The 23,570-nt window shown below is 41.6% G+C and overlaps 1 protein-coding gene across 1 annotated transcript in view; it reads right to left on the bottom strand.

Annotated features, from left to right (window-relative positions):
* TAFA4 (TAFA chemokine like family member 4) overlaps window positions 1-23,570 on the bottom strand; it is a 120,103-nt gene that overhangs the window by 15,837 nt on the left and 80,696 nt on the right. The window contains exon 2 of the mRNA XM_068983114.1: window positions 9,303-9,458. Coding sequence (XP_068839215.1) covers window positions 9,303-9,458 — 156 coding nt within the window. The remainder of the gene's footprint in view (window positions 1-9,302; window positions 9,459-23,570) is intronic.

Genomic DNA, 23,570 nt, shown 5'->3' with positions numbered 1-23,570 from the left:
CTGCAGCACTATTCACAATAGCCACGATGGGGAAGCAGCCAGTGTGTGCATGGACAGATGGATGACGAAGAAGATGCGGTACAATGACTCAGCCATAAAAAAAAAGGATGAAATAAGGCCTCTGCCAGCAACACAGATGGATCTAGAGATGAGGGTACTAAGTGAAGGAAGTCAGAGAACGACAAATAGCCTACAGGATCACTTATGGGTAGAATCTAAAAATCAATGCAAACGAACTCATTTGCAAAGGAAAAACAGTGACCCACACCTTAGAAAACAAACTTAGTGTTACCAAACAGGAAAGGTGGGGCGGAGGGAGGGATGAATGAGGAGGCTGGGATGAACATATACCCATCAATATATATAAACAAGTTAATCAATGAGGACCTACTGTATAGTACAGCGAACTCAACAGAACACTGTAATAACCTAAACAGGAAAACAATCCAAAGCAGAATCGATATAGGCCTATGTTCACTGAATCAAGTTGCTGTACACTCAAACACAAGATTATAAATCAACTACATTCCAATAGAAAATAAAAAGAGTTTTTAAATGCCATCAAGATTCCCCTCAGGCCTCAGGTGCCTGGCCTGGTGTCACATCCCTGAAGCCTGAGCTGCCCTGGGTCCCAAGGCTGGACTGGGGTGCCCCTGAGGGGCCTGGGGAGGGATGTGCCAGCAAATGAGCCCCCTCAGAGATCAAATTGCCAACATCCACTGGATCATGGAAAAAGCAAAAGAGTTCCAGAAAAACATCCACTTCTGCCTTATTGACTATGCCAAAGCCTTTGACTGTGTGGATCACAATAAACTGTAGACAATTCTGAAAGAGATGGGAATACCAGACCACCTGACCTGCCTCTTGAGAAATCTGTAGGCAGGTCAGGAAGCAACAATTAGAACTGGACATGGAACAACAGACTGGTTCCAAATAGGAAACAGAGTACGTCAAGGCTGTATATTGTCACCCTGCTTATTTAACTTCTATGCAGAATACATCATGAGAAACGCTGGACTGGAAGAAGCACAAGCTGGAATCAAGATTGCCGGGAGAAATATCAATCACCTCAGATATGCAGATGACACCACCCTTATGGCAGAAAGTGAAGAGGAACTAAAAAGCCTCTTGATGAAACTGAAAGAGGAGAGTGAAAAAGTTGGCTTAAAGCTCAACATTCAGAAAATGAAGATCATGGCATCTGGTCCCATCACTTCATGGGAAATAGATGGGGAAACAGTGTCAGACTTTATTTTGGGGGCTCCAAAATCACTGCAGATGGTGACTGCAGCCATGAAATTAAAAGATGCTTACTCCTTGGAAGAAAAGTTATGACCAACCCAGACAGCATATTCAAAAGCAGAGACATTACTTTGCCGACTAAGGTCCATCTCGTCAAGGCCATGGTTTTTCCTGTGGTCATGTATGGATGTGAGAGTTGGAATGTGAAGAAGGCGGAGTGCCAAAGAATTGATGCTTTTGAACTGTGGTGTTGGAGAAGACTCTTAAGAGTCCCTTGGACTGCAAGGAGATCCAACCAGTCCATCCTAAAGAAGATCAGTCCTGGGTGTTCACTGGAGGGACTGATGCTAAAGCTGAAACTCCAGTACTTTGGCCACCTCATGCGAAGAGTTGACTCACTAGAAAAGACCCTGATGCTGGGAGAGATTGGGGGCAGGAGGAGAAGGGGACGACAGAGGATGAGATGGCTGGATGGCATCACTGACTCGATAGACATGAGTCTGAGTGAAGTCCGGGAGTTGGTGATGGACAGGGAGGCCTGGCGTGCTGCGATTCATGGGGTCGCAAAGAGTCAGACACAACTGAGAGACTGAACTGAACTGAACTGGATGGTACTGCTGCTGCTGCTGCTAAGTCACTTCAGTTGTGTCTGACTCTGCGCGACCCCATAGACAGCAGCCTACCAGGCTCCCCCGTCCCTGGGATTCTCCAGGCAAGAACACTGGAGTGGGTTGCCATTTCCTTCTCCGGAGATTATCAAATAAAGTCAGAAAGAGAAAGACAAGTATCATATAATATCTCCTCTATGTGGAATCTTTTTAAAAATGCTAATTAATGTATTTATTAACTTATTAGAGTAAGAACTTAATGGTTCCCAGGGTGAACCTATAGATTGGGAGTCTAGTATTCGCATGTACACACTGCTATATTTTTCTTTTATCTGTAAATGTATTTGTTACAAGCATATGTCCCAAACCATGAGGTCATTTTAAAATGATTAAATATATATACATATGTGTGTCACAGTTAATATATAATGACATGTTATATATATAAGTTCAGAACTTTTTATTGAGGTAAAACTGAAAATTACACACTGCTGTATTAAAATAGATAACCAATAAGAACCTATTATATAGTTGCATGGAACTCTGTTCAGTATTCTGTAATAATCTAAATAGGAAAAGACTTTGGAAAAGAATAGATACATGTATATGTATAACCAAATCACTTTGCTGTACACCTGAAACACAATACTATTAACTACACTCCAATAAAAATCATTTTTAAAAACAACAAAAAAAGCACATACAAGTGTCATGGAACACTTTCCAGGACAGATCACATTATTGCCATAAAACAAGTCTCAATAAATTTAAGATGACTGAAATCAAGCATCTTTACCAACCACAAAAGTATGAAACAAGAAATCAAATCACAAGAAGAAACCTGGAGAAAACACAAAGATGAGGCATCGGAATAACATGTTACTAAAAACAAACAATGAGTCAATGAAGAAATCAAACAGGAAATCAGAAAATATCTCAAAAATAAAAATAAAATACAATTTTCCAAAATCTATAGGATACAGGAAATGTAGTTCTAAGAGGGAAGTCATAGTGATACAGGCCTACCTCAAGAAACAAGAAAAATCTGAACCAACCTAACTTACCATCTAAAGAAATTAGAAGAATGACAAACACAGCCCAAAGTCAGCATAAGAAAGAAATATTAGAGCAGAAATAAATGAAATAGAGACCAGAAAGAAAATAGACAAGATCAGTAAAACTAAGAGCTGGTTCTCTGAAAAGATCAACAAAATTGATTAACCGTTAACCAGACTCATCAAGCAAAAAAAGAGAAAGAGCCCAAATAAATAAAATCAGAAATGAAAGAGAAGTTACAACTGACACCACAGAAAAACAGAGAATAGTAAGAGATTCGTACAGATAATTATATACCAACAAACTGAACAACCTCAAAGAAATCTAGAAACACGTACTTCCAAGACAATCAAGAAGAAATAGAAAATATGGATAAATTGATTACCAGTATTGAAATGGAATCAGTGATCCAAAAACTCAAAACAAAGTCCAGGACCAGATGGCTTCACAGATGAATTCTGTAAAACACTTAAAGAAAGAGTTAATACCTATTCTATTCATATTATTCCAAAAATTTAAAGAGGAAGGAATGTTTCCAAACTCATTATCCTTATACTAAAACTACAGACCAAAACTTAAGACCAAGACTCTACCAAAAAAAAAAGAAAGAAAATTACTGACCAGTGAACGTAGTGAACACAGATGCAAAAAATCTCAACAAAACATTAGCAAGCCTAATTCAACAATATACATTAGAAGGACCATGGTAGTGGTCCAGTCACTCAGTCATGTCCAACTCTCGGCAACCCTATGGATTGTAGCCTGCTAGGCTCCCCTGTCCATGGGATTCTCCTGGGAAGAATACTGGAGTGGGCTGCCATTTCCTTCTCCAGGGGATCTTCCTGACCTGGGGATCAAACTTGGGTCTCCTGCATTGGCAGGCAGATTCTTTACCAACTGAGCACCAGGGAAACCCTAAAAGGACCACATGCCATGATTAAGTGGGATTTATTCCAGGAATTTTAGGGTGATTCAGTATCTGCAAATCAATCAATGTGATAGACCATATTTACAAAATAAAGGAGAAAACTGCATGATCATCTCAACAGATAAAGGAAAAGCACTTGACAAAATTCAACATCCAGTTGCTTAAAAGCTCACAACAAAATGAGTATAGAGGAATGCACCTCACATAGTAAAAGCCACATACAAGAGACCACAGGTGGCATCACAGTCAAAGGTCAAAAGCTGAGAGCTTGTCCTCTAAGATCAGGAACAAGACAAGGATCCCTACTATCACTTTTATTCAATGCAGTATTGAAGTCCCACTCCTATGAGAAAGAAATAAAGGTTATCCACATTAGAAAGAAAGAAGCAAAAGCTGTCACTGTTTGCAGATGTTACAATAGTATGTATTTTTAAAAAACCTTAAAGACGCCACCAAAAAACTTAAAACTGATCAAGGGATTCAGTAAAGTTGCAGGATACAAAAATCAATATACATAAGTATACTGTATTTCTATAAGCTAGTAACAAACTATCAGAAAGAAAAGTTCAGAAAATGATCCCACATGGGATAAGTCAATCTCATACACCACTGGTGGGAATTTAAACTGGTGCAGCCACTATGGAAAACAGTATGGAGATTGCTCAAAATACTAATGTTAGAACTACCATACGATCCAGCGATCCCATTTCTGGCTATTCATCCAAAGAATAAAAAAAAAAACTAACTGGAAAAGAAATATGCACCCCTATGTTCACTGCAGCATTAATTTACAATAGCCAATGTATGGATAAAGAAGATGTGAGATACAGATGTGTGTGTATGAGTGTGTGTGTGCGCGCATGCGTGCACGTGCGCGCTCAGTTATATCCAGCTCTTTGCAACCCCATGGACTGCAGCCCGCCATGCTCCTCTGTCCGTGGGATTATCCTGGCATGAATACTGGAGTGGATTGCCATGCCCTCCTCCAGAGGATCTTCCTGACCCAGGGATTGAACCCATGTCTCCTGCATTGGCAGGTGGATTCTTTACCACTGAGCCATGTGGGAAGTCCCTATACACACAGTGAAATATTACTCAGCCATAAAAAGAATGAAATGCTGTCATCTGCAACAACATGAATGTATCTAAAGGGTATCATGCTAAGTGAAATGAATTAGATAAAGAAAAAATAACATACGATTTCACTTGTATGTGGAATCCATAAAATAAAATAATTGAACAAACAAAACGGAAAAAATTTCAAAGATACAGGAAAAAAAAAACAACTGGTGGTCTCCAGAGGGGAGAAGTATGGGAGGTTAGACAAAACAGGTGAAGAGAATTAAGAGGTACAAACTCCCAGTTATAAATTAAGCCATGGGGATATAATATACAGCATGGGGAATACAATCAGTAATACTTTAATAATTTTGTATGGCAACAGATAGTTACTAGACTTACCATGGTGATCACTGTGCAATGTATATCAATATTGAATCACTATGTTGATCACTTAAAACTATCATAATACTGTCAACTATTATTACTGTCATAATAATTCAACAAAAACAATAAAAATCTACATGATTTTTATTAAAAAATCAAAAATCTACAGAGGCAAGCAAACACTGCTGTTACTTTTCGAAATGAATCTGTGATTAGGGAAGATGAAATAATTCTCTGCTATGCTAACACTCACCAAGCATCAGCCAATGTGGAGAGATATAAATAAAAGATCCCGTCCCCATCTTCAAGCAACTTGTAGACTAATAGGAAGACAAACATTCAGCAAGTTTTCACAACAAAATGAGATCCATGCCAGGAACTGGAAGTATGGTGAGATGCAGAACATATAGATTTGAAAGAACAGGCATCAGCTGGACAAATGTGTTTTGAGGGGACAAAGGCAAAGATTCAAGTAGTGGATACAGACGGGTGAAGTGCAGAGATGAAAGAGAACGGAGAAGACTCCAGTGTGGCTAGGGTACAGTAGTGGAAAGAAAGAAAGACAAAACCAGATTACGCAGGGTTTCAGCAGCCACACCAACAGGGTAAGGACTTTAGATTTCATTTTAAAGACAGTAGAAAGTCTCTGAGGTAAGGTTTATTAATAAATATGAGAGTGACGTGATGAGTTCTATTTCCGTGGAAAGATCATTCTGGCTACTGGGTGAATGTTGGAACGCCAAGATAGCAAACTCCGCAAAATATGACAAGGCTCTTAGACTGTGGAGGGGACAGCAGAGTACAGAAAAGCAAACTGATCTGAGCGAGAACAAGGAGCGAGTATGATTTGGGCTCAATAATGGAGAAATGCACGTATTAAACTGTTCATAACACTGTAGAGGAGGTGATGAGCAAAACTGCTGCACTCAATATGCCAGCAAATTGGGAAAACTCAGCAGAGGCCACAGGCCTGGCAAAGGTCAGTTTTCATTCCAATCCCAAAGAAAGGCCATGCCAGAGAATGTTCAAACTACCACACAGATGCACTCATCTCACAAGCTAGCAAAGTAATGCTCAAAATCCTCTAAGCTAGGTTTCAACAGCACATGAAACGAGAATTTTCAGATGTTCAAGCCGGATTTAGGAAAGACAGATGAACTAGAGATCAAATTGCCAGCATCCATTGGATCATAGAAAAACCAAGAGAATTCCAGAAAAACATCTACTGCTTCATTGGCTATGCTAAAGCCTTTGACTGTGTGGATCACAACAAACTGTGGAAAATTATTAAAGTGATGGGAATACCAGACCACCTGACCTGCCTTCTGAGAAGCCTGTATGCAGGTCAAGAAGCAACAGTCAGAACTGGATATAGAACAATGAACTGGTTCTAAATCAGGAAAGGAATATGTCAAGGCAGTATATTGTCACCTTGCTTATTTAATTTATATGCAGAATACATCATGTGAAATGCCAGACTAGATGAAGCACAACTGGAATCAAGATTGCTGGGAGAACTATCAATAACCTCAGATATGCAGATGACACCACCCTAGTGGCAGAAAGTGAAGAACAAAAGATCCTCTTGAAGGTAAAAAAGGAGAGTGAAAAAGCTGGCTTAAGACTCAACATTCAAAAAATGAAGATCATGGCACCCAGTCCCATCACTTCATGGCAAATAGATGGGGAAACAATGGACAAAGTGACAGACTTTATTTTCTTGGGTTCCCAAATCACTATGTATTTGATGGTGACTGCAGCCATCAAATTAAAATATGCTTGCTCCTTGGAAGAAAAGCTCTAACCAATCTAAACAGTGTATTAAAAAGCAGAGACATTACTTTGCTGACAAAGGTCCATATAGTCGAAGCTATGGTTTTTCCAGTAGTCACATATGGAGGTGAAATTTGAACCATAAAGAAGGCTGGGCACCGAAGAATTGATGCTTTTCCATATGGTGTTGGAGAAGTCTCTTGAGAGTTTCTTGGACTGAAAGGCTATCAAACCCGTCAATCCTAAAGGAAATCAGTCCTAAATATTCATTGGAAGGACTGATGCTAAAGCTAAAGCTCCAATACTTTGGCCACCTGATGTGAAGGGCTGACTCATTAGATGACACCCTGATGCTGGGAAAGACTACAATTCCTCACCAGAAACCCTGGAGGTCAGGTGAGTCACCAAATGCAGGAGGAGAAAGGGATGACAGAGAATGAGATGGTTGGATGGCATCACCAACTCGATGGCCATGAGTTTGAGCAAGCTCCGGGAGACGATGAAGGACAGGGAAGCCTGGTGTGCTGCAGTCCATGGGGTCGCAAAGAGTCAGACACGACTGAGCGACTGAACAACAACGACGACAACAAAACTGTTCCATCTGGAGAGCCAAAATTAGCAATTAAAAAAAAATGTTAAAGCTCCTCATTCTTTTTTTAACCCACTCCAGTATTCTTGCCTGGAGAATCCCATGGACGGAGGAGCCTGGTAGGTTACAGTCCACGGGGTCGCAAAGAGTCGGACATGACTGAATGACTTCATTTCACTTTCACAATCCTTTATCTTTAATCCCCAAATCCGAAAAGCTCTGAAAATGGCAAGAATTTATTTATGATGGTAGCAATACCTGACTTGAATTAACATGAGGCTCTTCATCTTGGCTTATCCCATCCTGCATGAATATTCATATATTTCACTGCATAAATATTAGTATCTGTGATTATGGGGTGCAACTGAAGAAGACTTCATGACTGTTAGCTAATAGATGGTATATGTACTTTTTTACCTTGAGAAAATCTGACGAAATCTACATTTGGCAACTCACCTGACCTCCAGGGTTTCTGGTGAGGAATTGTAATCAGGAAACATTCCACGTTCACCCTCCAGCTTGAAAGGTGACTAAGATCGTGCTGATACAGACCACGGGCATGCATAGCACACAAGAACGCTATACAATCTATAAATCTGTGTCTGCCTTCGGTAGGGGAGTTGGCACGTGTAAGTCAGCTATTGTTGTGTGGGTGTGTGTGTTTTAACCACTTACCTTTAGAGATGCATCTGGTAAGATGGGAAGTGTTCGTTTTCACAGAGGTTCCACACTGCTGTAGAGAAACAGCTACAAGACTTACCTCATGTGTGTGTTCCCCTGGGGACTACACTTGCGTCTAACAAGGTGTCTGCTGGAAGGAGCCAGGGGCATCAAAAGGAATCAGTCCCAGGCCTCCATCTACAACCATCTATCCTCATTCATTTTTCTAAACTACTGGCTCAGTACTCAGCTGGGAGATGTGGAAACAACAAATAAATGATACATGATCCCAGACTATTCTCAGGGAACCTGCCCCAAAGATGTCTCACAAATAGTAAACTAGGAAAAGAAAAGAGAGTATTAGTCTGTAACATTGAAGAGGAGGGGAGAAAACCAGGTTGCTAACTTTTTGAGCAGCGTTTGAGAGCAGGGAGAAGAGCGTGTCTGGGGAGGTAACTGCTCCATTGGATGATATTTGAAGAGACAGCCAGGCAAGAAGAAATCAAACCATATCTTCCTCATTGTCCAGTAAGAGAACTCCTCATTGGTACCTTTTGAGAGACATCATTAATGTCTTTCTCATCAAGAAATGTGTAGGGTTATATTTATGCTTATTTTTATTTAATTTATTTTTCGCCACACTAGGTCTTCATTTCTAACCACAGGCTTCTTCTAGTTGTAATGCACACCGGCTTCTGGCTGTGGAGCATGCACTCTAGAGCACAGGCTCAGTAGTTGGTGGCACATGGGCTTAGTTGGGGGGTCCTAGGGAATCCTCCCAGGCCAGGAATCAAACCTGTGACCCCTGCACTGGCAGGCAGATTCTTAACCACTGTACCACCAGGGAAGTCCCTTTATGTTCATTTTTTAAATGACACTGACGTAGTTGACCTAGGTGCAGCCTACTTTTCTTTGGAGTTGCAAAGACAATAAAGCAAGAAGGTTCTTATAGTGTTAGGTCCTTTGGCAACATTAGGGAAACTGACTGTAAAGGTCTTACCTTCAACACAAGAGGGCTGAGCCCGAGTCGTGCCAGCAACCTGTCCTGGGAAGCAAGAACACTTGACCGTCTGGGATCGCTCCTCTATGCGGTTCTTGTTACAGCACCTGTGCACTGCAACCACCTCACAGGTCCCTTGCTTGATTTGCTGGTGACCTGGTGGATAAGAGGGGAACAAAAGAGACCCAGGACTGTTAGGAGGAAATGGAACTACCAAGAGGGTCAACGACGCCACAACTACAGCTTTCCAATTCCGTGCACTGTATTCATGAATCTATGCAACGTTTTTGTTTGGATGTAACCTTAAACTTAGATAAAGGTAACAAAAGAATAGTGGCATGAACTCCTATGAACCTGCAGTAGACAGAGATTTGGCTTCTGGGACCTTTAGTCCCCTGGTATCATACCCATGGCTATGTTATGTTATTTACATGGCAGAGAGATTTTGCAGCTGTAATTAAGATTATTAATTGGTTGAGTTTCAGAGAGGGGGATTATCCTCGGTTACCTATGTGGAGCTAATGTCATCATGTGAGCCCTTCAAAGCAGAGAGAGAGAATCAGAAGGGGAAGGCAGGTTGAAAATCTGAGGAGGGCTCAAAAGCATCACTGTTGGCTTGAAGACAGAGGGGCCAAGAGCCAAGGAAATGGAGACCTCAGTCCTACAACTACAAGGAGCTGAAATCTGCCAAAAACATGGGTGTGCTTGCAAATAGATTCTTCCTTCAGGACCCCATAAAGGAATGCTGTCCTGTTGACGCCTTGAATTTAACCCAGAGAAACCAGCCAAGTGCGCCAGTCTTCTCATAGAAACAAGCCACTAAATTTATGGTCATTTGTCAGAGGAGTAATAGCAAACTGATAGAAGACCTTCACCAAGATACCCTCATCATTAACATGTGACCCCACTTGCTTCATCATTCACTTTCTTTCATATCTTTTTTCTGAGCCATTTAAGAATAAGTTGAAGACATGACATTCCTTCACCCCTAAGTACTGTGTATTTCCCAAGAATAATTAATTAACTCTCTGACATAATTAACAAATTCACAAAAGAATGTTAACATAAAGCTGTTACATAATTGACAATCCTCAGTTCAGTTCAGTTGCTCAGTCGTGTCCGACTCTTTGCGACCCCATGGACTGCAGCATGCCAGGCCTCCCTGTCCATCACCAACTTCTGGAGCTTGCTCAAACCCACGTCCATTGAGTCGGTGATGCCATCCAACCATCTCATCCTCTGTCGTCCCCTTCTCCTCCTGCCTTCAATCTTTCCCAGCATCAGGGTCTTTTGTAATGAGTCAGTTCTTCACATCAGGTGGCCAGAAGTAATTTCCCAAAGATTGTCCTTCAGAGCAGTTTTCCTTCTCCCTCAGGATCTAATGCAGGATCCTGCGTTATATTCAATTCACCTTTCTTTAGTCTTCTTTTGGCAGAACTATTCCTCAGGCTTTATCTTTCACAACTTTGACATTTTTAAAGAATATAGTCAGTTATTGTGTAGAATGTTCCTCACTTTGGATTTGTCTGATGTTTCCTCCCGATGAGAGTCAGGCAATGCACTCTGGCAGATTACCCTAGAAGTGACTCTGTTCTCAGTGCATCCTATCAGGAGGCACTTAACGTCCATTTATTCCACGACCGGTGCTGTAACTGTTAATTACATGCTTAAGGTGGTGTCTACCATGTTTCTCCATCTCTAAAGGTATTATTTTGCCCTTTGTAATTAATATGCATTTTAAGGGGAGATATATTAAAACAATGGCAACACCCCATTCTTCATCAAACGTTCACCCATTTTTAGCATCCATCGATGATTTCTATCTGAACCAGTTATTAACACGATGGTTGCATAACTGATTCTATATTAATGTTCAAATTCTCTCAGATCTAGACAGGAGGAGACCCTTCACACTGGCAGCTCTGTCATTTTGACATATCCCCATTACTCTTTGAGTTCTTACTAACTTTCTGGCTCAAATGGAGACTCAAAGATGTGCCAGACTCACCCTTTATTTTCCCTGCCGTCATCATTTTTCTCAAAGGAGACCTGATTGTTCTTAGTGGGGCATCAGATTTAGAAACCAAGGTCTTGGCACAAAGGTTTATTCCTTGCTACCAGGGAGTGATTTGGGGCTGAAAGGATAGATAGATCTAGGAGTGTGTGTGTGCATGTGTGTGTACAGCGTAAGTTCACACCAATATCTCCAATTCCAACCTAGCACCACAGGTTCTCAGTGCTCTGTCCACAATTCTCTATTTGTATCTCCTGACACCAACAATGAGAAACCTGACTTCCACAGTCCTGTAACAAACAAAAAGTAGTTTGGGTTTAATTTACTTTGGAGTTCATTTTACCAGTTAGAACTCTTCTGTTATAACAACGGAAACTGATCTGAGCTCACTTAATTCAAAGAGGATTTACTGGAAGAGTATCAGGAGCGTGCAGAGCAAAGAGAGAACTTAGGTTAATAATGTGTGTGCGCTTAGTCACTCAGTCGTGTCTGACTCTTCGCGACCCCGTGGACTGTAGCCCACCAGGCTTCTCTGTCCGTGGGATTTCCCCCAGGCCAAGAATACTGGAGTGGGTTGCCATGCCCTCCTCCAGGGGATCTTCCCAATCCAGGGATCAAACCCAGGTCTCCTGCATTACAGGTGGATTCTTTACCATCTGAGCCACCAGGGAAGCCCAGGTTAATAGTAGCTGAACCTATTCTCATGAGTGACCCTGAGGGAATGACTCTACTCAGTGACTCCATCATTCTGTTCAAGGTCATGTCAGCTGTGGCAACCACCATCTAAGGTGATCCCCAGTCAGCCCTGCCTCCCCTAGACCACACACTTGTGCAGACCTTCCCACATGGTACCAGGGTGGGTCTGCATGACCAAGAGCCTGCTGTCGTAAAACGGCACTTCCAACATTAGGTGGCCACTCTTCCTGTGCGCTTCGGATCACACTCTAGGGAAACCATGGCATAAGCGGCCCTTATAAAGAAACTGAAGCTTCTTGCCCCTAACCCTGTACGTGAGCTTCTAGGTATATTTCCTCTGATGCTGCACCAGCACTGGTCTGTGTGCCAATACCGACAGCAAACACCAGGAGCAGGGGTTTGAGGAAGCCATGGGCGTGCAGCTCTGAGGGCCTTGTGGCCACGAGTTAAAGTCTGCTGCCACCAGTCACAGGAGTGAGTAAAATAATATACAGCTGACCTGTGAACAATGCAGGAGTCAGAAGTACCAACTCCCACAGACAATCGAAAATCTGAGTGTAACTTATGGTTGGTGCTCCTTACCTACAGTTACACATCCATGAATTCAACCAACCACCATATGGCACCAACCAACCAACCAACCATATGGCACTATAGTGCATATTTATTAAAGAAAATCAGAGGATAGTGGACCTGCACAGTTCAAGCCCGTGTTGTTCAAGGGTCAACTGTACGTTGTTTCAAGCATCTAAGATCAGGGCTAATTTGTTACAGAGTAATAGATAACTAATACACTAACTCTGGTTATAACTAGGATGGAAAGACTTAGCTTTGCTCTAATTTTTAAAAAGCAATACAAACAACATTACAGAGGCAGTGTTAAGAAATTATTAATGAAAGGCAAGCTTTTGAGTACCCTCAGAGCACCCAACTCACGGTTTTCACAGATTCCATTTACATATAAATTGTTCTGTGAATTACAAGAAATCTCATCTACTCATTAAAACAGGTTTCCCCAAGGAGTCCCATGGGTGAATGTTTTCCTCGGTCTCTGTTGTTTGGCGAATATGCTTCGAATAACAAAACTCATTTAAAAAATTCCGGATTTCAGATTTTCAGTCCATACAGACGGGCCTTCTACAAAATAATCTCTGTATCATGCTGAATGATTTTCTGGCCCTTCCCTATCATACCATCTTAAATGGGGAAAAACAAAATCCAAATAATGGTGAGAACAAACACTAAGGCAAAGTTTCATTTGTAAAATATATAAAAGTGGAACCAGGACCCAGAGACTCAAACCGCCAACATGAGAGACAGCTTTCAATCCACAACACAAGAACACATAAATATGAAAGATATAATTAAAACTATAAACCTAATTAAATGTTCACAAGAAGAGTGTTTATTTCCCATAGGTAGTTGTGATTGTAAGAAAGTACATAAATAAAAAATAAAGAGTAATTACAGTGTCGGTAAAGTAGCATGGAACTTCAACACCATATGAGCAGAGAAGTGAGGACGGGGAGAGTTCACGGGAGAGTCTTTCTCTGGTTTCCAATTGCACATAAGCGCCTTCGGGTCAAACAATCCCAGACAGGCAATGACTGGGGGCCGGCGGAGAGGGGGGCCAGTCCTCTCCCAGTGGCCACCCTCCCCATCAGCTGCCGCGACACACTAACCCAGACTGGGTGGCCTCCAAACAGACTTTGTGTCTCAGAGTTCTGAAAGCTAGACACCCAAGACCAAGGTGCTGGCCAATTCAATTCCTGGTAAGAGTTCTTTCCCTGGCTTTAGACAGCCTGTTGCTTTTTATTTTAATTAATTTCCTTTAGTTTTTTGGCTGCACAGCATGTGGGCAGGCTCTTAGTTCACCTGACCCCCCTGAACTGGGAGGTTAGAGTCACAGCCAGTGGACCGCAGGGAAGTCCCCCTCCTTCTTACCGTGTCCTCACGTGGCAGAGATAGCACGCTCTAGCATCGCTTCCTCTTTTCTCTAAGGACACCAGCCCTGTTAAATTAGGGCCCACCCTATGACTTCATTTAACTTTTATCGCCTCCTCATAGACCCTGTCTCCAAACACAGCTGCATTTGGGGCTCAGGGCTTCAACATATGAATTTGGTGGGGGAAGTCTATAACAGCCATCATGCCTTAATTAGACTTTAAATGACCATAGAGAGTCTATAATGAAAGCAGCTGTATACCCCATTAAGAAAATAAAAGAAATATGCTTTAGTAACTTCCTAGATTAGCCAAGAAGTGATGTGAACATTCATTAATATTATAGTTTGCTGAGAGTTTGTTGCTATTTAGATGACCATCCACAAATGCAAATAGATTTTTTTTTTTTTCTATTCAGTCTTGTCTGAATAATCAGCTTGCCTGGTGTAGATTTTATTCACTTATATAGCACCAACTCTGGTACTTTATTGATTTTTAGAAACATTTTTTTTCATCTTTTAACGTGTCAGGAGATGTCACAACTGATAGCATCTTACCATTATAATTGGCATTGCTTTCCCTTCTTTGAAATACACAAAATAGCAGTGTATTTCACAACCGACAGCATTCTTGACTTGATGAACTATGGCAGGTTGCAAGCACTGTTCTAAACTTCCTATAAATATTGTCCCATGTAGTCTTTAAAGATGCTATGATGTAGGTACTATTTTCATTTCTATTTTACATTTAACAAAATATCCAGAAATTAATTTGCCCACATTAACACAACTAGAGAATGGAAAGAGGAGAGATTCAAACCTATATAGTGTCTACGATGTCACAGGATGGTGGATAATGCAATAGCTATGATAGCTAATATTTTACTGTATGTATGTTCAGTTAGTTAGTTGTGTGTGACTTTTTGTGACCCCATGGCCTGTAGCTGGCCAGGCTCCTCTGTCCATGAGATTTTCCAGGCAAGAATGCTACAGCAGGTTGTATATACACAGAAAGAGATTTATCCTAAGGAACTGGCTCAAGTGATTATGGAAGCTGGCAATTCCCAAGATCTACAGGGTGAATCAGCAAGCTGGAGAAGCAGGAGAGCCACAGTGTCATTCTAGTCCAAAGGTGGACAAACTCAAGACCCAGGAAGTGCGTGTTTTAGTTAGCGTCTAAAAAGTTTGGAAGAAATCTCTCTTATTCAAGAGGAACATACCGCTTTTTGCTCTATTTAGGCCTTCAATTGATTGGATGAGGCCCACTCATTTTGGGGAGGTCAACTAATAAACACATGAAAAGATGCTCAGCATCACTCATTATCAGAGAAATGCAAATCAAAACCACAATGAGGTACCATTTCACACCAGTCGGAATGGCTGCGATCCAGAAGTCTACAAGCAATAAATGCTGAAGAGGGTGTGGAGAAAAGGGAACCCTCTTACACTGTTGGTGGGAATGCAAACTAGTACAGCCACTATGGAGAACAGTGTGGAGATTCCTTAAAAAACTGGAAATAGAACTGCCATATGACCCAGCAATCTCACTGCTGGGCATACACACCGAGGAAACCAGAATTGAAAGAGACACTTGTACCCCAATGTTCATCGCAGCACTGTTTATAATAGCCAGGACATGGAAGCAACCTAGATGTCCATCAGCAGATGAATGGATAAGAAAGCTGTGGTACATATACACAATGGAGTATTACTCAGCCATTAAAAAGAATACATTTGAATCAGGTCTAATGAGGTGGATGAAACTGGAGCCGATTATACAGAGTGAAGTAAGCCAGAAAGAAAAACACCAATACAGTATACTAACACATATATATGGAATTTAGAAAGATGGTAATGATAACCCTGTATGCGAGACAGCAAAAGAGACACAGATGTATCAAACAGTCTTTTGGACTCTGTGGGAGAGGGAAAAGGTGGGATGATTTGGGAGAATGGCATTGAAACATGTATAATATCATATAAGAAACGAATCGCCAGTCCACGTTCGATGCAGGATACAGGATGCTGGGGGCTGGTGCACTGAGGTGACCCAGAGGGATGGTATGGGGAGGGAGGAAGAAGGGGGGTTCAGGATTGGGAACACATGTACACCCGTGGCGGATTCATGTTGATGTATGGCAAAACCAATACAGTAATGTAAAGTAAAATAAAAATAATAATAATAAAATCAGGGCATTTAAAAAAATAAAAAATAAAGATTAACCTATAAATTCAAATGATCATCTTATCCAAAACACTCTCACAGAAACACCCAGAATAATGTTTGACCAGGCACCCCACCAGTCAAGCTGACATATAAATGTAACCATCATAAACATCATACATCTATCTATGAAGTTTAGTGTTGCTAGACAGGAAAACGATGAGAGTAGGAAGCAGACAAGAAACTAGCGGCTTAGTTCTCTATGAAGACGTAGAAGAGGGATGCCTTGTTCAGTAAGCTTAGTACCAGGAATTGGCCACTTCAGATAAATTCACTTAAAACAAAGATGCATTTTCTCTCTTAAACAGCAAGGAACATTTTGCTAGGGGAACTGTCTTGAAAACTACAGCAACATACATATAATAACATAAGGGCTATGCAGTAAGTGAGAAGTTGTGCTGAAATTTCTCATGTGAGGTTTACTTTAGAGCTTCAAGGTGTGGAGTGGAGGATGGACAAATGAGTTACACAGAAGTGGAGCCAGGTTCACTGGACAGAAACTGGCCAAAGAAGGGGGAAGAAAAGAAAATCACTATCCTTTTTACGCCATTAATCCTTGTCAGTTTCTGAGCCATTTCCCTTCCAAGCTTCTTCTCTGGATAGGTGGATGGAAGTGTATTATTTCTATTTATTTAACCAACAGTTTCATACAGTGTACTATGTGCCAGACACTATTCTTAGTGCTCTTAGAGGCATATCTTTAAACTGGGGAAACTTGAAAAATTATTTATTTTTAATTTTACTTTTTTTTAATTGGAGGATAATTACTTTGCAATATTGTGATAGCTTCTGCCACATATCAACATGAATCAGCCATAGGTATACATACGTCCCCTCCTTCTAAAACCTCCCACCCCATCCCGCCCCTCTAGGTTGTCACAGAGCACAGCCTTTGGGCTCCCTGTGTTATACAGCAAATTCCCACGGGCTATATATTTTACATATGGTAATATATACATTTCAGTGCTACTCTCTCAAATCATCTCACCTTCTTATTGCTTTCCACACTTCTGAATTTGCAATCAGGTTGTATACGTTCTTTTCCCAAAAGGTGACATAACATACTGGCGGAATTGTAAAATCTAATATGCCTGGCTTCTCACTCACCTGAATAATTTATGTATATACCATTAAAAGAGTTATGACAATCCTTACGACAAAAATTCATTGCTTTGGGATTGCTACAGAGGATAGATTAACGTTATATGCTTAAATATATATCTGTTTTTCTTATTAAATATGTTTTTAAGAAAAGTTGACAGCAGGGTAAATAAATACATATTTGTCCCAGTGCAGTCAGGGTCTTCCCAGGATAAAAGGGATAAAATACAAAACCTCATTTGCAATAAAAGTTCTACTTTGATTGGCTGAAGCTAACTAAAAGCTGATGGAGAGACAGAAGGCGTCCGATTAGGGTGAGTTTCCTGATACTGTTATTTCCCTCACATCCTTTTGCTTTTGTTTAAATCCTTTCCCCACTTCCTCCTCCAGCCCAGCACAGGAAAATACACCCTCAGAGGGAAGCGTCACACTCCAGTGATCTTAGCAAGTGTTTCTTTGATTTGAGCAGGGTTTTCTCTACAGTATTCTCGGCCTCCCCCTCCATGGGAGTGGAACACAGCAAACAGAAGGCTGAAAACAAGACTTCATGAAATGAAAGCACAGAATGAGGCCGTGGCGCGCCACTTGCCTTTGGGAGACAAGCTCACTACGCCTAGTTGTGCTTCCCATCTAAACTCTCAACTTTCTTCCCCAGTCCTGGCCCCAACTTGGCTCTCTGTCAAAACGAGATACATGACACTATGGACATTAAGACTATGGTAGCCACGGGACCATCAGCTGGACAAAAGTCATAACTTCGTTGTGCAGACAAGTATCCCCTGGGCTCCTGCTATGCTCCAGGCCTCCACTGGGGTTGAGCAGACAGTAGTAAAGAAGAGAGATGCTTCTGGCCTCAGCAAGTAGAGATAACAAATGGCAGTATCTGATGATTCTCCCAAGGTGGAAACGGACTTCTTCCCTGAAGGTAACCAAGGAGAGAGCACTGGACTTGGAGTCAGAATTACTGAGCTGCAATGCCAGCTTCCAGACTTGGGGAATTCAACTCAGTAATTCAACCTCATTTTTCTGAATACAGAGCTAGTCTTATCTATCACACACGATGGTTCTGAATTTCAATTAAAGTGCTTAATGATATCATGAGCTACTTCAAACACCATAGATGTTGAATAAATGACTTTGGGTTTTTGTTTACACATTTATTCAATAACTGTTTGTTGAACACTTGCTCTGTGCCAGACACATGGAAACATAACACTGACCAAGACAGGACAAGGACCTCTCAGATTCTGGTGATGAAAGCAACACAAAGCAGCAGAGATGGAATTTAAAATAGGGGGGGCCCAAGAACCTAACATGTCAGTGTGACATCGCAGTAGATGAGAGACGAACACTTGCAGATATCTGAGGGCAAGAGGCCCTGACACCTGGTGCCGCGTGAGAGATAATGCAGACTGAGTGGGCAGCTTCCCCAGCACCTCGTGGGTCACAGTGGGGGCTTGGGCTTTACTTACAATATGACTCAGAGCCCCTGGGAAGTGTGAACTTGGAGTGACCTGCTATGACAAACCTCTGCAAGGGCTCTCCTGTGATGAGCACAGACTGAAGAGGAGCAAGGCTGGAAGCAGGGACGCAGCTCCTGTCACCATAGTCCAGCGAGAGGTGGCGATGGCGTGGAGCAGGGGGCAGCATTGGTGATGAAAGGTGGGGATTTGGATACAGTTAGAAGGCAGAGGTGATGGGATGTGCTGAGGGGTTACACGTACGGTGTGAGCGGAAGAGAGGCGTCAAAGCAGACTCTGACGCTGCTCCCTTGAACAACAAGAAGGGTGGCGATGATCCGCCAAGAAATGAGAGCAAACCAGGAGCTTACTTGGTTTTAGGTTGCTGGTTAGATACCTAACTGAGGAACATCAACTAGGTGGTTAGGTGTGAGACTTGAGTCTGAAAATTAAGAGAGAAGGTTGGCTTAAGTCTGTCCATCATTAGAATATGTGGATGGTATTTAAAGTCGTCAGACTGGGTCAAATCCCCAAGGAAGTAATTGGACCTCAAGAATTTTTTTTTAAGGCTCACTTTAATGGTACACATTTGGAAGAAAAGGAGTGACCAGCGGCCTAAAACGAGAACCAAGGATGAATGAGGGGTATCCTGGCAGCCCCAGGGGACAAAGGTTTCAAAGATAAGGGAGTGATCGTGTTAAATGCTGCTGTGCACTGAAGTAAGATGAGGACCCCTGGACATTACAGTGTTAAAGCCACTGGTGGCGTTCGCAAGAAAAGTATCAGAAGAACAGTGGAGGCAAATCACGATTGGAACAGGTTTCAAGAAAACATGTAAAGTGAGAAATTGGAAACAATAATTACAGCTAGAAATTGTGCTGTGAAAGGCAGAAGAAAAATAAGAATGCATATGGTATACAGATGTTAGCAATTTTTAGGTAGGAGAGTTTATAGCAAACATATATCAGCTCAGTTCAGTCACTCAGTCGTGTCCAATTCTTTGCGACCCCATGGACTGCAGTACACCAGGCCTCCCTGTCCATCACCAACTACTGGAGTTTACCCAAATTCATTTCCATTGAATCGGTGATGCCGATTCATCCTCTGTCATCCCCTTCCTCTCCCACCTTCAATCTTTTCCAGCATCGGGGTCTCTTCAAATAAACCAGCTCTTCGCATCAGGTGGCCAAAGTATTAGAGTTTCAGCTTCAACATCAGTCCTTCCAATGAATACTCAGGACTGATCTCATTTAGGATGCACTGGTTGGATCTCCTTGCAGTCCAAGGGACTCTCGAGTTCTCCAACACCACAATTCAAAAGCATCAATTCTTTGGCGCTCAGCTTTCTTTATAGTCCAACTCTCACATCCATACATGACTACTGGAAAAACCACAGCCTTGACTAGATGGACCTTTGTTGGCAAAGTAATGTCTCTGCTTTCCAATATGCTTCCTAGGTTTTATTGGAGAAAACTGGATACAGAAAACTGCTATAGAGACATCTGAGCAGGTAGGAGGTTATGGGCGCAACCTATGTGAAGAGGTGGGCATTTGATAGAAGCACACAGAGCTCACTTATAACCCTCCTTATCCCAGTTTTCTGGGTGTCACCATTGTGCCAGATATTCTATATGGAACCTGTGTTCACTGCTATATGACTATTCACTGACATCATCAGGTAAAAAAGTATGCCTGGTCACACAAATCTAGCCCCCGCTCAACAGCAGGAACTGTACCGTCAAGTCTCAGGGCAGCCTCTTGGCGATGGTCCAAACCATCCCATGACGCGAGTATTACAAATGCTGAAGAATCTCATACAGCCATTGCCAGTGGCATGAACAGAATAGCTGCCTGAATACTACTCAAAGCCATTTTACTGAGAATACAGCAGATTTAAGTCAAGAGGAGAAAGTCACCTGGAAAGACTTCTCAGAAGAGAGTGGCTGGGACGTCCCTGGTGGCCCAGTGTTTCAGACTCTGTGCTCGCAACGCAGGGGGCCAGGGTTCGATCCTCAGTCCCTCATCAGGGAACTAGATCCCACAACTAAGAGTTCGCATGCTACAACTAAAGATCCATGTGCCACAGCTAAGACCCGGCACAAACAAATAAATATATTCTTAAAAAAGAGAGACTGACTGAACTGCCAAAGGGCTAAAGAGAAGTTCATAGAGAAACGAGGGAAGCTCCTGAATGGTTTCGTAGACATTTATCATCATACAGCAGAAGGCAATAATAAAATTAAAAATTACACATTACAATATGTAACAACTTTTCAAGGTATAAAGTCGTATCTAATCCAGTCTAAGAATTATATCCCACCTACTTGCTCTTTCCCCCCTCAAGACCTTCTTCCTGTACTCAAAAAATGCAATACCATTTTTGGGGAGAAAATTATTACTATCCTATTATAATAGATATTATAAATATAATTTTCAATAACAGATTAAAAGTCAAAAGAATAATATGTTCTAACTCAACACAACTCAGTGGCTTTCCTTAGTTTTTAGAGTATCTACAAACTTCCCATACTCAGCAAGTTTAATTCATCTTACCAAAAATTTTCTTCTTTCACTACTCAACAACACACGTATTCTAAAGACTTTCCCTCCACACTTAATCAAGGGCACTATCTCTTTGCCATTCTTTGTTAAAAATACCATCAACTAGAAGACACATATACAGGGAAGACAATAAGCAGCATAGAATAAGCGCTCGAGAGGATCTCAATATTAGATGACTATATATTTCACATGTAGTATTTCTGATTATTTATATATACAAACTAAAAGTTCCAGATTAATTATTATATAATATAAAAGCTGTCTTTAATTAGTAACATATACTTTCATATGTTACACTGAGATGCGCCTTTTCCAGTGGTCAAGTATGGACGTGAGAGTTGGACTATAAAGAAAGCTGAGCACCGAGAAATTAATGTTTTTGAACTGTGGTGTTGGAGAAGACTCTTGAGAGTCCCTTGGACAGCAAGGAGATCCAACCAGTCCATCCTAAAGGAGATCAGTCCTGAGTGTTCATTGGAAGGACTGATGTTAAAGCTGAAACTCCAATACTTTGGCCACCTGATGTGAAGAACTGACTCATTGGCAAAGATGCTGGGAAAGATTGAAGGTGGAGAAGAAAGGGATGACAGATGATGATATGGTTGGATGGCATCACTGACTCAATGGACATGGGTTTGGATGAACTCCAGGAGTTGGTGATGGACAGGGAGGCCTGGCATGCTGTAGTCCTGGGATCGCAAAGAGTCAGACACGAATGAGTGACTGAATCTTCCTATATTTCAGAAGTATTCCTTCAAGGCATCTGTCATAGACTGAATTATGCCCTCTTCCCACAAAAATCTGTATGCTGAATCCCCATATGACAGTATTTGGAGATAGGGCCTTTGGGCAGGTATTCAGGTTAAATGAGGTCTTAAGGGCAGAGCCCCAACCCAAGAGGACTGGTGTTCTTATAAGAAAAGGAAGAGATACCAGAGACCTGGCCCCTCTGCACACGCACACAGAACAGGCTGTGCGAGGACACGGTGAGAAGAGGGGAGTCTGCAAGCCAGGAAGAGATCACACCGGAAGATGAATGTGCTGACACCTTGATCTTGGACTTCTAACTTCAAGAACTATGAGAAAATAAATTTCTATTGTTTATACCACCCAGTCTGTGCTAATATGTTATGGCAGCCTGAGATGACTCTAATATGTTATGGCAGCCTGAGATGACTCATACATAATCACTTACTCATTCTCATTTCATGGACTGCAAGAAGGTGATGAGCTTCACATCAAGAGGTATCACAGCACTAACACGACTGGGCAAAATACATTGTTTGGGATCATTTGTGATTCTGAAAAAGTGTGTGTGTCTGTGTGGTAAATTGGAGATTTAAGCCCAATTCATTATTTGCTTTAGTTTATAGTGACATAGTTTGTTACAGTAGTAAATTGTTTTGGAGAATGGTCTTATTCTTGGAAAATATATGCAGTTTGTCAGTTACTTTCAAACAATTTTAAAAAAAAAGGAATACCTACACAGGCATCAGTTCAATTCAGTTCAGTCGCTCAGTCGTGTCCAACTCTTTGCGACCCCATGAATCGCAGCACGCCAGGCCTCCCTGTTCATCACCAACTCCCAGAGTTCACTCAGACTCACGTCCATCGAGTCAGTGATGCCATCCAGCCATCTCATTCTCTGTTGTCCCCTTCTCCTCCTGCCCCCTATCCCTCCCAGCATCAGAGGCATAGGAGTGTGTAATTGGCAGTTCTAATATGATAGGGGGGCTTCCGTGGTGGCTCAGATGGTAAACAATCTGCCTGCAATGCCTCATAAGGGATATGAAGATATACTTTTCATTTAACCTTTCTCTAGATTTGAGGAGTTTCCAAATAATAAGTTGGGGGCGGGAGAAGCTAACATTGCAAGAAAGAACTCAAAGTCATTCCAGTCTTTAAAGACTCCAGGTACCTCTGTTTCAACAGCTAGCTTGCCATCTCTCTACTTCTGGGAGGTTTTCAACAAGTAACTTCATTCCTGTTTGCCTCCATTTCCATGTCTGCAAAATAATAAACCTTCAGAGGGTGGGTTGAGGATAAACAGTAATACAGGTGAAGTGGTAAGTGTTCAATACATATGGAAGTATGAGGCACAAACTAGTATACTCAGGATGAATATGACAATAAGGTCCTACTGTATAGCACAGGGAACTATATTCAATATCCTCTGATAAATTACATGGAAAGGAATATGAAAAAGAATATGTATATGGATAGCTGAGTACCTTTTCTATGCAGCAGAAACTAACACAACATTGTTCAA

Source organism: Capricornis sumatraensis, chromosome 10 (assembly GCF_032405125.1).
Source record: "Capricornis sumatraensis isolate serow.1 chromosome 10, serow.2, whole genome shotgun sequence".
Classification (NCBI taxonomy): domain Eukaryota; kingdom Metazoa; phylum Chordata; class Mammalia; order Artiodactyla; family Bovidae; genus Capricornis; species Capricornis sumatraensis.
The sequence above is the reverse complement of the archived record's forward strand: the minus strand, read 5'-3'. Positions and strand labels throughout refer to the sequence as shown.